The 12,928-nt window shown below is 49.3% G+C and overlaps 1 protein-coding gene across 3 annotated transcripts in view; it reads left to right on the top strand.

The window, feature by feature from the left end:
* The first annotated feature begins 411 nt into the window (after nucleotides 1–411).
* LOC147608687 (pectin acetylesterase 8-like) overlaps nucleotides 412–12,928 on the top strand; it is a 100,950-nt gene continuing 88,433 nt past the window's right edge. Inside the window, exons 1-6 of one of the 3 annotated variants that reach the window (XM_086788134.1) lie at nucleotides 412–923; nucleotides 1,060–1,116; nucleotides 1,248–1,330; nucleotides 1,547–1,673; nucleotides 1,877–1,980; nucleotides 2,132–2,212. In XM_086788134.1, coding sequence (XP_086644260.1) covers nucleotides 842–923; nucleotides 1,060–1,116; nucleotides 1,248–1,330; nucleotides 1,547–1,673; nucleotides 1,877–1,980; nucleotides 2,132–2,212 — 534 coding nt within the window. In that variant the 5' untranslated portion in view covers nucleotides 412–841. Of the gene's footprint in view, nucleotides 924–1,059; nucleotides 1,117–1,247; nucleotides 1,331–1,546; nucleotides 1,674–1,876; nucleotides 1,981–2,125; nucleotides 2,213–12,928 lie in introns of all 3 variants that reach the window. The other 2 variants (XM_086788133.1, XM_086788135.1) reach the window with 2 other exon arrangements.

Here is a 12,928-nt window from a genome sequence, read left to right as displayed (position 1 = left end):
CTTAGTTGTAGGCTTGTTTGTGCCAAGTGGGTGGGGGCCGGGGCAAAGGATCAGCGAGTCTGCAGGTCCTTCTGCAGACGGCGCCGTGGAGGTTGTCGCGTCGTGGCATGCGCGCTGGATGCGCACGGTAACGGTTACACCTTGGAGCCTGGAGGTGTACAGACCTCTCAATACAACCACCACCTTTACAACACTGCACAGGCTGTTTACTATAATAAATAAACGCTGCCGGGCCGGCTATGGCTTGGCCTCAGCCGCTCAGCGTCTCGAAGCCTGGAATTAGACATCAGGTCGTGACTCGGGAGTCGTTAGGGTGTGGCCGTGCGAGACGAGAGAGAGAGAGAGAGAGAGTATGTACATCTGCTGTATGATGAGTGTGGTGGGGGGAAGAGGGAGAGCTGAGAGAGAGAGAGATCATTGAGAAATTTGACTTTTGTTGCACGCAAGCAATCAATCGCCTGCAGACTGTCCCCCTCAAGTTCGGTGAGTCCGGACTGAACTCTGCCCCCCCCCCCCCCCATCATCGTCATCGTCGTCGTCATCATGTATGGCGCACGCCATAATAAACAGAAACGTCTTGGACAGTTGGACTCTTAATGATTCCGCAATGAACCACTCCTCATGGCTGCATCCATCAACAGCACGTGCGCCCCCTCAACCGATACGACACAATCACGCAACTTGCCAAGAGGCTTCCGTCTCTCTCTCTCTCTCTCTCTCTCTCTGTCTCACACACCCACACCCACATACCCCTCCAACATTTAACCCCTGCACGCATGCCAATACTCCATGACCAGGTCCTTGTATCTCCCCTGCCCTCCTCCCGACACGTGCCCCAACCATGCCCCATCAATGGCTCCTCATGCCTCTGCTCTGCACTGCCCTCTTCACCACCACCATCATCAGCTTGAGACCAACACAAGGTAAGTCTTTTCACCATTGCCTTTCTACGCTGTCTTGCTGCTTGCACCTTCTCGACACAACCAAAATGCACTCTACTCTCTCATACACATTCTTAGAACCAATAAACTTTGCCTTCTCCTGATCTTTCTGCATAAGGAGTTCCTATCCCCGTCGAGCTAACACTCGTACATGGTGCTGACACGAAAGGAGCAGGTGAAGACCTACGACTCTCAAGTCTTTTGAAGTTTTGTCGGATTAATATATATTGTTTGTAAGCAATCCCATTTTTTCTAGCTAGAGGCGGTTTTTTTACTCCTAAAAGCCTTTCTTTGTGCTTGGCGTAGTTTGCCTAGATGGGAGCCTCCCAGGTTATCATCTCGATCCAGGCAGTGGCACTGGCTTGAATAGTTGGATAGTTCATTTACAAGTAAGACCAGCTTTCTCTAAAACTAACCATGGCTTTATTTAATCAACAAACCCTTGGGGCGCTTGTATTATGAAATTTATTCTTATTCTAATTAAATCTCTATCAATGACAACATAATCCCTATCCGTCAAAACTGTCCTCTTCTACCAGTACAAAGGGTGGGAGCGTATCTCTCTCTCAGGATTCAAAATTTGGTGTATGTTTCTTCCAAAACAGGGTGGTGCATGGTGTGCAGATGCAAACTCCTGTGCTCAACGCACCCAAACATCCCTCGGGTCGTCACATTTAATGAACGCCTCAATATTTCAAGGGATTTTAAGTAGCTCTCCTAGTGAGAACCCTTGTAAGTCTTATAACTGTTTCCATTTCTTGCCTTCTTGCGCTGTTTCATGTTTTTTACCTTTGCATAATGCTGTGCACGTGTGCGTGGGGGAGGGGATGGAGCTTGCAGTTGTGTGTGTTCATTCGTGCGTTCATTTCTTTTTCTGGCTGTTTGAGATGAGACATTGAAATATTCCTGTTTAAGAATACCTTGTTTTTCTATAGACTTTTACAACTGGAATAGAGTCAAAGTGAGATATTGTGATGGAGGGTCCTTTAGTGGAAACGCGAATCTGCCCATGCTAGCACGGATTCCTGGAACGAATCGGGTTTGATGTCCTACCACCTCTTTTAAGATGCCTATCTAGGCAGTGCTGATAATATCCTTGGATTTTCAAGGCTGGTCAATATATGCGTATAGCTTAATGTTTTCAGCTTCATACTTACTCTCTCAACTCATTGTCTTTCATGTAGTCACAGTTCCTCTATTTTCGGGGCCAGAGGATTTGGCAAGCAGTCATGGAAGAGCTTCTTGCCAAGGGCATGACTCATGCCATACAGGTATCACATTGAAGTGCTAATTTTTTCTTTTTGGGTCTGCACAAGAGTATGGAGAAAGAAAGAAAGAAAGGTTATACATAATCTACTAGAGACCCAAAGGGTATATGAGACCAAAAAGATGTTACACGTAATCCATGTGGAAACAGAGGGTGGCTTTGGCCGGCGGCGGTGGTGCTTCAAGCAGAGCTGAGAGAGCAGGAACGCAGTGAACATGGGAATCTGATGAAGGACAACGCAGACTTGAACAAAAAACAGAGGCCTTCAAAGCCTCAAGGCACACGGGATGACAGGAAGGGCAAAAGCCACACGGTGGTTCAGTCCACAAAACACAGAGAATCATCAGGGAGAGAACGCAGATGAAATAGGGCTATGAAGGTTTGAAGATCACCATAGTGAGTATGTGTCACACAAAGGGAAGGAGTATGAGGTTTTTACCCGGGCTCTGATACATGTAGAAAAGCATGGTGCCCAGGATAGAGGGGAGATGGAAGCTCAAGCCATGGTGATGGAGACCAAGGGTGGAGAGAGAGAGAGAGAGAGAGAGAGAGAGAGAGAGAGAGAGAGAGAGAGAGAAACTTTTATTAACGTCTTCAAAAGACCACTAGGGTCTATGAGACAAAGGTGTGTTTCAAAGAATCCGAGTGCTACATTGATCATGGTAAAACAGAAAAATAAAACACAGGAAAAAGACTACTAGCTACAAATACAAGTAGCATCCTCAGGAATACATCATCAGGAATACAATAGCATGATGACCCAAGGTCCAAGGAACATCAAGCTAGGGTGGCTGGTGGAGAGGTCTCATCATCATCCTTAGGAACTGTGTAAAGGGCATCAATGTCCACAGGTCCTGTGTGGGCATGTCTGTATCGCCGGAGCATCGCCCGGACTTGGAGCTGATGGGCCGAGCACCTATGCGGCCCAGTAGGTCTTGGGTGCCTAGCTTGCGGCATCTGAACCGCCTGGTCTACGATAACCCTGGGGAAACGGAGAGGCTCGTGTGCACTGTCTGAGTCGTCTGAGAGGTGGGGAGTCCTGGGTGGGTTCCTCTCTGAGGTGGCGGCGAGAGGCTTCCTAGATGTGGGAGAAAAAGCTTGTGATCCGAGGCTGCGAGGTATCTGTGCCCGGACACTGTCGGCGTGATCCAAGCAGCTGGTCCTTGTGTCTACGCAACTCCAGAAGGTAGAGCCCAAGACAACGCTGCTCCAGATTGTCAATGACACTGGATAATGGCCGAAAACCCTCTCTGAACAAATGGTGGAATCCCCCACGTGTCTCATAATACACCGGGCATCTGCAAACATAGTGCTCCTCAGTCTCCACCTCCAGGGAACAAAGTGTGCATATGCGGTTGGGCAAGAGGGGGGCATCCAAGCTATAGTTGAAGGGTGGAAGGTGGTCAATCTGGAAACAATCTCGACACCCTAGCATACCATGAAGTGGGCTGACCATCTGTTGTGAGTCTCCGTGATGACTCAAGTGCTAAGTGTGGGAGTCTATCATGGCCCAGGGTCTAGATCTGCTGTATATATGTCAGTCTGGAAGAGAGCCTCTACTACCAAGGGGAAAGCTCCAAACTCTGCTGTCACAACCGGGTGTGGTACTGATGGTTTGTTTCTGATCATCCTTGAGTACATCATGACCTGCAGCCTCTCCACCTTACTCCACTCCATCTGCCCAAGATCTGGTGCCCAGAATGCTGCTCCGTACATAGCTGCCGGTGTCACAAAGAGCCACCCTTTCGTACTACTGGGCTCCTGGAAATGGGCCTGAAAACAGTCTCTCTAGGTGGGCTAGGGGTGCATATCCTCTCGTGTGGTAGGCCGAGGCAGGTGGTTTCATGTTGAAAATGGGTCCCGTGAATGGGACTCCAAGATGAACGTACGAGTCCACAATCTCCACTATGTCATCCCATAAACAAAACCCTTGGCACTCCTCGTGGCTTTCACCGCCAGCCTGGATGTGTCAAAAACCATATCCTTGGTCTTGCCCAGATTCACCGTGAGATCCCGTTGCTCACAAAAGGCCTGCAAAGCCTCTAGATGGCGCTGCAATCCAGCCACTGAATCTGAAATCAGCACCATGTCGTCGGCATATAAGAGGAGAGGTATCACCATACAAATAATGTGGCTCCCGGCCCCCCTAATCTGTCCATAAAATCACTGAACTCATCAATGTACAATCCAAATAGAGTGGGTGAGAGAGGGCACCCTTGTTTCACCTCGATAGTGCTCACCATGTCGGACAGCCCACCTGGTACTGTTACTCGTCCTGTTACAGACTCAAAGTGTCATGACTCCCCAAATCATCTCCTGTGGCAAGCGGAGCTCTTGGAGCCTATGAAAGAGGCGGGTCCTTGGTATAGTGTCAAAAGCCTTGTGGAAAACCACAAAGCAATAGTAAATCTTGCGCCCTCCTGCTTGGGCATCCTCAATGAAGATGTGATCAAGTGTACCGAAAACCAGCTTGTTCCTTGGCTCTATACCCTCGTCTCGACTCTCTCTGCCAATAAGCTGAATTCTTCCTCCAGTACCGCCCCATAGAGCTTGGTGAGGGTGTGACCGATTATGATCGTGCAGTAATTGTTCGGGTCAAGCGGGCCCCTGGCCTTGGGATAATGGTGTTGGTGGTCCAAGAGGGTGGGAAGCCTTGGAAAGGGCTAGGTCAAAGAGATCGGCAAGGAAAGGGCCAAGGGTATCACAAGCATGGGAGATGTGCTCAGCTAGGAGGTCTTCATGGTCCACGGCTTTGCCAGGCTTCATCTTTTTTATGGCTTTCGTTTATGCCAAATGGTTGGGTCTTTGATGGGAGTAAGAGATTGGTGCTCAAGAAGTTTCTTCCAAGCCTCCTCACTATCCTTGGTAAGAAGCAAACGATAGAACTCATCCTCTCGTTTGATGAGAAAAGCCCTGGTAGACTCCATCAAGGGCATGATCAAAGTGTACCTTGGTGAATGATGAACCAGGGGTAAGGGCTGGCTGCTTGGGGACAGAAATGGCTTATGGAGAAGGTGAGGAATGCATGATTGGTAAGAAGGGGTGGCGGGGAGATATGGAAATCATGAATGTAACGGGTCAAGGGCGGGGAGCCCATGAGATAATCCATCATACTGAACCTCCTTTATAGGGAAAGCAAGTGAGGTGACCCAAGGCTGGCCATTCAGCCATCCCATTGAAGATGACCAGCCCATGTGCTGATCCCATCTCTAAGAAGAACCTGCTAAAAGCTGTGAGGAGACCGACATCCTGTGACACTCTCTGGAAGCCCATCTCTTGCATATCCACATCTCATAAGAGAAAGTCATCTCCCCAAAACTCAAAGAAACTAGTTTGGGAGCTCTGAGTGCGTGCATTGAAGTCCCCCAACAATAGGATATCTCCCTATGTAGAGAACTCCAAGATGTCAGCATACATGTCTAGAAATGGGGATTGCCCATCAGTGGGTGAACATCTGGAAGTGTCAGGTGGGGAGTAGCAAATGGCTATGAAGATGGGGTTGCCTCCTGACTGGTGAAGCTTGAGCCACATGTAGCATGCCTGCTCGTCTTTGCGAGCCACTGAAATGATGCTGCGGAGGTGTGGCTTAAAGAAGACAGCCACCCCTCCTGAACCTTGAACTCCTCCACATGTCTGTGTCTCCCCACGGTAAGTTGACTCCCACACACATCTTGAGATCTCTGGTAGCCCCCTCTCAGGACTCTGTTGGGTCTCGGTGTAGAAGACCATGTCCCTACCTGTGTAAGTGTCTGAGAAACCTCTTGGGTTTGACCAGAGCATGCCATTACAATTCCATACAGCCATATGTATGCCATATGTGGTCCCATAGACCCCACGTCCCTATTTGGAGTGGCCATCTCTCCATATTGCCCATTTGCCTGCCTTGCGACATTCTAGAATGGCTGGCATGGCTGTCCTTCTTTGTTCAAGTTGAAGTGGCGTGAGATCATTCCCAAGGATCACTCGGGGTGTAAAACCTTTGAGCTACCCCCCCGGTGTTAAAGGAAGTTATTCTTGGTTTGCATGTCCTTGAACTTCAAGAGAAGAGGCTGCTCCTTGTTGGGATCCTTACTGACTTGCCATGCATCAATGAAGGGTGGGGATGTTAGAATGCACAGTGGAAATGAAGACAACTGCTGTAGAGAGCATTACACATATGAAAGAGAGAGAGAGAAGATGTGTAACTCTGCTATATACACCAATAAAATACCGGAAATATACAAGATGGGAGCGTGGGGGCAAGGGGCCATTTTATATGGCCCCTGGTTGCTGGTCGGCCAGCCCATAATCAGCCGACAGCAGCCCTGGCTGCCCACGACCAGCAACATGTCAGTCGGCCAGTATGATCACAGTCGGCCAACATTGAGGAATAGGTCGGGCAGCACCAGAACAGTCGGGCAGCAAGAAAGCACAGTCGGCCAGCATCTGGGGGACAGCCGACAGCCCATACACACCTCCAGATAAATAGGAAAAATATACGAAGAGTGAGGAAAAATGGGAAGACACTAAATACGGGTGGGCACACCCACAAGAGAGGCCCTGCCATAGTGTACAGACATGAGATGACTGCTAACATGGGTCGGGCAGCACCAAAACAGTCGGGCAGCAAGAAAACACAGTCGGCCAGCATCTGGGGGACAGCCGACAGCCCATAGACACCTCCAAATAAATAGGAAAAATATACGGAGAGTGAGGAAAAATGGGAAGACACTAAATACGGGTGGGCACACCCACAACAGAGGCCCTGACATAGTGTACAGACAAGAGATGACTGCTAACACCCCCTCTCAGCTCCTGGATGTGGAACCAACCCCAGTGAGCTGGAGTGCCGTTGGAGCATAGCCTGAGGTAGGGACTTCGTGAAGAGTTCCGCCGCATTGTCCTGCGTCGAACAATAAAGAAGCAAGATGTCACCTGCCAAGATCTTCTCACGAACAAAGTGATATTGGATCTCTATGTGCTTGGTCCGGGCATGGAAGACCGGGTTCTGAGTAATAGCGATACAGCTCTGGTTATCGCACTGAATGAGCGTGGGCTTATTTTGTGGAAACCCAATCTCACCAAGCAACCTCCGTAGCCACACAACCTCGGAAGTAGCACCACAAGCAGCCCGATACTCGGCCTCTGTAGATGACAAGGCAATAGTTGGCTGCCTCTTGCTGCTCCATGAAACAACTCCTGAACCGAGGGTAAAACTGTAGCCTGATGTAGATCTCCTCGTGTTTGGATCTCCTCCCCAATATGAATCACTCCAACCTAGGAGTCGAACTCGTTCCTTCGTTTCACCTCCAATGGTGTAGAAGAGTCCAAGATACTTCGTACCCTGTAGATACCGCAGGATCCGCAATCTTGCGTCCCAATGAGACTTTAACGGCGTCTGCATAAACGAGCTCAACAGCCCCATAGGAAAGCTCAAGTCCAATCTGGTGTTCAGCAACCAGATCAATGAACCAAAACTAGCTTGAGGTACAGAGAGACATCAACTGGCTCACAAGGATCATTAATTGTAAGTTTTGTGTTCGGGTCCATCGGTGACGTGATAGGCTTGTAGTTCTCCATCCCAAAGGCCTCAAGTAACTCATGGACATACCGCTATTGAGAGAGAAAGAATCCCCCCTGAGTTTGCTAGATATCCAATCCCAAGAAGAAGTGGAGTAAGCCTAAATCGGTCCTCTCAAACTCCTTTGACAAGGCAGCCTTCGTCACTGCAATGTGCTCCATATTCCCGCCAGTGAGAATGAGGTCATCCACATAAAGAATGATCAACGTGACCATGCCGCGTTCCCGAAAGAGATATAGGTTAGGATCTGCAACCGATCTCTGAAATCCAGCAGTCCGTAGAGAAGAAATCAATCTTCTGATTCCAAGCCTTGGGAGCCTGCTTAAGACCATACAAGGCCTTCCGCAACTTGTAAACCATTCCCTTTGATCCTGGAGCTTGGAGGTTGCTCAACATACACCTCTTGCAGGTCACCATTAAGGAACGTAGATTTCACATCCATCTGAAATACGGGCCACCGCTGAGAAGAAGCAAGGTTAAGAACGGTCCGAATCGTGGTCATCCTCGCTATCGGTGCAAAGGTATCCTCATAGTCGATGCCAGGCTGCTGAGCATAACCCTTAGCCACAAGTCTGTCTTTGTGTTTGTCCACCGACCCATCTAACGTATACTTGGTCTTAAAGACCCACTTGACATCAATGACAGACCGTTTCAACGGCCAACTCCAAAGTGTTATTCTTCTCTATGGCATCCAGTTTCACTTGCATTGCTTTCCTCCAAGTATCTTGTGTAAGTGCTTCATTTACGGAAGAGGGCTCTTTGTCCCGCATGATACGAGACATCAACGCATAGTTTACGTGTAAAAGCTCCATTGAATGACTTTTGTCACGAACTCTATGTGATCTTTGAGGTCCATCCTCTGTGGTCCATTCGGAGGAAAGCTCTGTAACACCTGACTCTCGAAGGGCGTCTACCAACCACTTGGGTACTCCAACAGAACGTGGAGCCTCTTGCTGCTGCGGGGGACTCATCTCCAACTGCGGGCTCAGGCTCCTCAACTGATTGAGGCTGTCTAGCTGGAACAATCGATTGGGAATCATCATTATAATCATCTGGGTCTCCAAGAAGTGGCGGCTCATCAACAGTGGAAAGTGAACATATGCATCACTCCCAAACACACGGAAATGGGAGACATTTGGTTTCGTGCCAAAATATGCCTCAAAGGGAGTCATGTTCGGTATTGAAGTCGTTGGAGAACGGTTGAGTATATGGACAGCCACAGCCACAGCCTCTCCCTAAAGTGGACGAGGAAGATCACGATGCTCCCGCATCGTTCTTGCCATCTCCACCACAATCCTGTTCTTTCGGTCAACTACTCCATTCTCAGAAGGCGAACCTGTATTGGCCAGCTCCCGCTTGATGCCATGTTCCGCACAAAACCGCACGAATGCATTGGAAGAAAACTCTCCTCCTTTGTTAGCCCTAAGAGTCTTTATCTGCAAGCTAGACTCTTTCTCCACCATCATATGCCACTCTTTGAACCGAGCAAAAGCTTGGTCCTTCTATGAAAGAAAATCAACCCAAGAGAATCTGCCACAATCATCAAGCAGCATCATGAAGTACAAAGAACCTCCCAAGGATGGCGTCTGCATAGTTCCACACAAGTCAGTGTGTACCAACTCCAAAGGTTTCAAAATCTGCCTGGAAGCCTGCTTCTGAAAAGATTCCCTGTGTTGCTTACCACGAATGCAAGAACTACAGCACCCTTGCCTGTTGCCAACATCTGGCAAGCCAACCACCATCTGGTCCTGGAAAGCTCGCTGCAACGCATCCACATTCAAGTGGCCAAACCGAAAGTGCCACAAGTCACCAATCTGAGAACCTGTCAAGGAGGAGAGTGCTGAGAGTTTGTATATACCATTCTCCACTCCACCTTCCCAAACAACCTGGCTAGTCTCGCGGTCCTGCAGAGCAACAAAATGGTCCTCAAACTCCACTAGCCAGTCTTGCAAACCTCATGCACTGACAACAGATGGAAACCAAGTGTGGGGACGTAAAGAACACGAGAGGAATGCTTCCCCCCTCTGCCATCGGGGATGATCTCCATCCGGCCCTCACTGTGAATCGGTATGGTGGAATTGTCGCCAATGAAAATGCGACCTAACTGTTGTTTGAGATCCTGAAAGAAGTCACTGGGAAGGAGTCATGTGCCTGGAAGCACCACTATCAAGAATCCATTCCCGAGTATCCTTGGCGGTGAAGCCGACTGCCTCCTCGCTCGAAGAAGATGAAACATCGGTGTCCAACATCTTCAAGTGCACAAAGGTTGGATTCTTTGCAGCTGAAGCTGAAGCTGAAGAATCAGCACTCTTCCCAGTCCACTTGGGACACTTCCTCCAATAGTGGCCTTTCTTGCCACAATCATTACAGGTCCTCTCGGCCTTCAGTTTCTCACAGTCTCAATCGGGCTTCTTCTCAGAAGACTTCCCTTTGGCCTTGTTGTTGTTGTTACGGCCTTTCGACCGTTGGCCAATCAAGGCCTCAGAACCTCCACCCTAAGGAGGGTTCGTAAATCGCTCTTCTTGGTCCAAGACCATTGGCACGCCGCACAAGCTCCTCCCATGTGATGGTGCTGAGCCTACCACTGGTGATCAAAGAGGAGTAAAATGCTGAGTACTGAGAGGGCAAATGTGACAACAATGTGATGGCCATATCCTTTGACGATATCTCTTTCGTGGCCTGGAGAACCTACTGCTGAAGAGCCTGCAACTTGTTGATGTGCTCTTGCATCGTCAACGACTTCGCAAGATTCATCACCCGCATTTGAACTTCCAAGGAGATCCTCTTCATGGGTGATACCTTGTTGTAGAGAAGCAAAATGCTACCAAATCCCTCTGGCCAGCGTCATATGCTTTATGTGATTGATCACCTGTGGTGTGCAATTTAGGAAGATGAAAGAACGGATGTGGGCATTAACATGATCCCATAACTGTGCCTGTCTCTCCTGTTCCTTCCGTATAGAGGGTAACTCCCCATATTCCAACTCCGGCTGTGGAACCCCTTCAACAATGAAATCAGCCGAGTCATAGGACTCCAAAACAAACTCCATCATTACCTTCCATATGCCGTAGTCATTCCTGTCCAACTGTCGGTCCATCGGGAACGTGGGGAGTGTCGGGATCTTCATGTGCTTCTCAGCCATCTCAAGCAAATATGCCATCTCATGGGTTCACAAGGTCTTGTGAAGGGAGGGTGGGTGGGAAAAAAGAAGAAGAAGAGGCTGCACACAGAGAGAGAGAGAGAGAGAGAGAGAGAGAGAGAGAGAGAGAGAGAGAGAGAGAGAGAGAGAGAGAGAGAGAGAGAGAGAGAGAGAGAGATATTAACGTCTACGAGAGGCCAAAGTCGGCCTATGAGACAAAAAATAATACAACTGTGTTCTTCCGGTCATCGGAAGAAAAGAAACAAAAGAAAAAGTGTGCATGTGTCTGGATACAACTGTGAATCATCATGGATCGGTGGAGCCCATATACAAACAATATAAGGGGGGTGGGGATGTAGATGGAGTGCTAAGGCAAGATGCATCTCTATATGCTGAAGGGGTAGTACAAGCATGCTATGCAGATCTATGTCTAACTCCATCCAGTGCCATAAGAGGGATATAAGATATCATACATCGCCGATGCTGAGGCTGTGAATGGCATGAACATGTACCCTGAGTCTGAATGAAAGCGAGCTAGCCTCTCCTGTGTCTCCATCTGGTGTCTCATTCGGATAGCTACTATCTCTCGGTGACGGAGTCGGTGTGCTCTATGTCCAGTCTGTCTAGGTCTCCTCCTGGCTCTCAATTCCTCTGCTCTCTGTGCGGTCACCCCACGTGGTACATCAGCTGGCACTGGCATAGCTCTCTGGAAGAAATCTGTGAGCTGGGACTGTCTCCCACCCCTAGTGGGAGCGGGTGTCTGGAGGAGTCTCTCTCGAGAACTATGAAGCTCTAGTAGTAGTCTGCCAAGCTGTCGTCGCTGGTCCGAGGCCTCCATCAACTGATGTAATGAAGAGTGCTCCTCAAACAATCCTGCATATCTATCTCTGACCCCGTGGTGGGCTCTACATCTACATACAAAGTGATCCTCAGTCTCCACCTCCTCGCGGCACAATCTGCATATCCGCTCAGCTCTAGGAACCCGTGCCGCTCTCCCAGCCTCTATCTCTAGCTGATGTGATGAGACTCGTAGCTGTCCAATAGCAACATGAGAGCTGTGTGGCATGTATACATCCATGTACCGCGGTCGATGTATAAACCCATCCCCTGAGATGCTCATAAAGTGGTCTCTGTAATACAACATCTTCGGTGGTAATGGGCTCTCTGGTGCTGTCCATGTCTCCTGTATGTAGTGTTGCCATATGTCGTGTCTCATCACTCTGTTCCTCTCATTGAGAGAGAGGTAACCCCGTGGAGCAGACTGATCATACTGAAAAGGTGGCAACCGCTCAATGTCTATACCATGATGTGAGAACCACTGTAGCATCTGTGCATACCAAGATCCAGTGTGTCCAGCCTCGGCCAGCTGTCTGGATGCCTCAAAAGCTCGGCGGGATAATCTCTCCATGGGCATCTCCCTCATCCTGTATATAAAGGAGATCGTTTGGAACAATGCCTCCACTGCCATAGGTGGTGCAGCAAACTCAGCTCGAACAATGTCGTGCGGGACGGATGGTTTGTTGCATATCATCCTCGAGAGCATCAAGATCTGTGGTCTCTCCAGCTGTACCCATGTGGAGGCTGCAAGCCCTGGTGCCCAAACCGCTGCTGCATACATCAAGGCTGGTGTCACTAATGTATCAAAGAGCCACCCCTTCGTGCGGGGTTCCTGAAAATGTGCCTGATGACACTGACGCTCAAGGCCAGCAAGAGCTGCATACCCCCGGGTCACTCTGTCTTGGACTGCCTGAGCCATGGAGAAGCGTCCAGCTGAGCTAGTAAATGTGATGCCAAGGTAAACATAAGAGCTCACCACCTCGACCCGCCCTCCTGCTAATGTGAGAGTAGTGTGGCTCTTGACTGCGGGTGAAGTGTGGAAGATCATAACCTTGGTTTTCCCAAGGTTCACTGTGAGCCCCTGCTGTGTGCAGAAGTCATCAAGAGCCACAAGGTGTCTTTGAAGCCCAACCTGCGTGTCGGATACCAAGACGATGTCATCAGCATAAAGCATAACATGGACA

The sequence above is a fragment of the Cibotium barometz genome, chromosome 52, assembly GCF_041138505.1.
Source record: "Cibotium barometz isolate CiBa-2024 chromosome 52, ASM4113850v1, whole genome shotgun sequence".
In the NCBI taxonomy this organism is placed as follows: Eukaryota; Viridiplantae; Streptophyta; class Polypodiopsida; order Cyatheales; family Cibotiaceae; genus Cibotium; species Cibotium barometz.
This window is presented reverse-complemented; position numbering and strand designations above follow the sequence as displayed.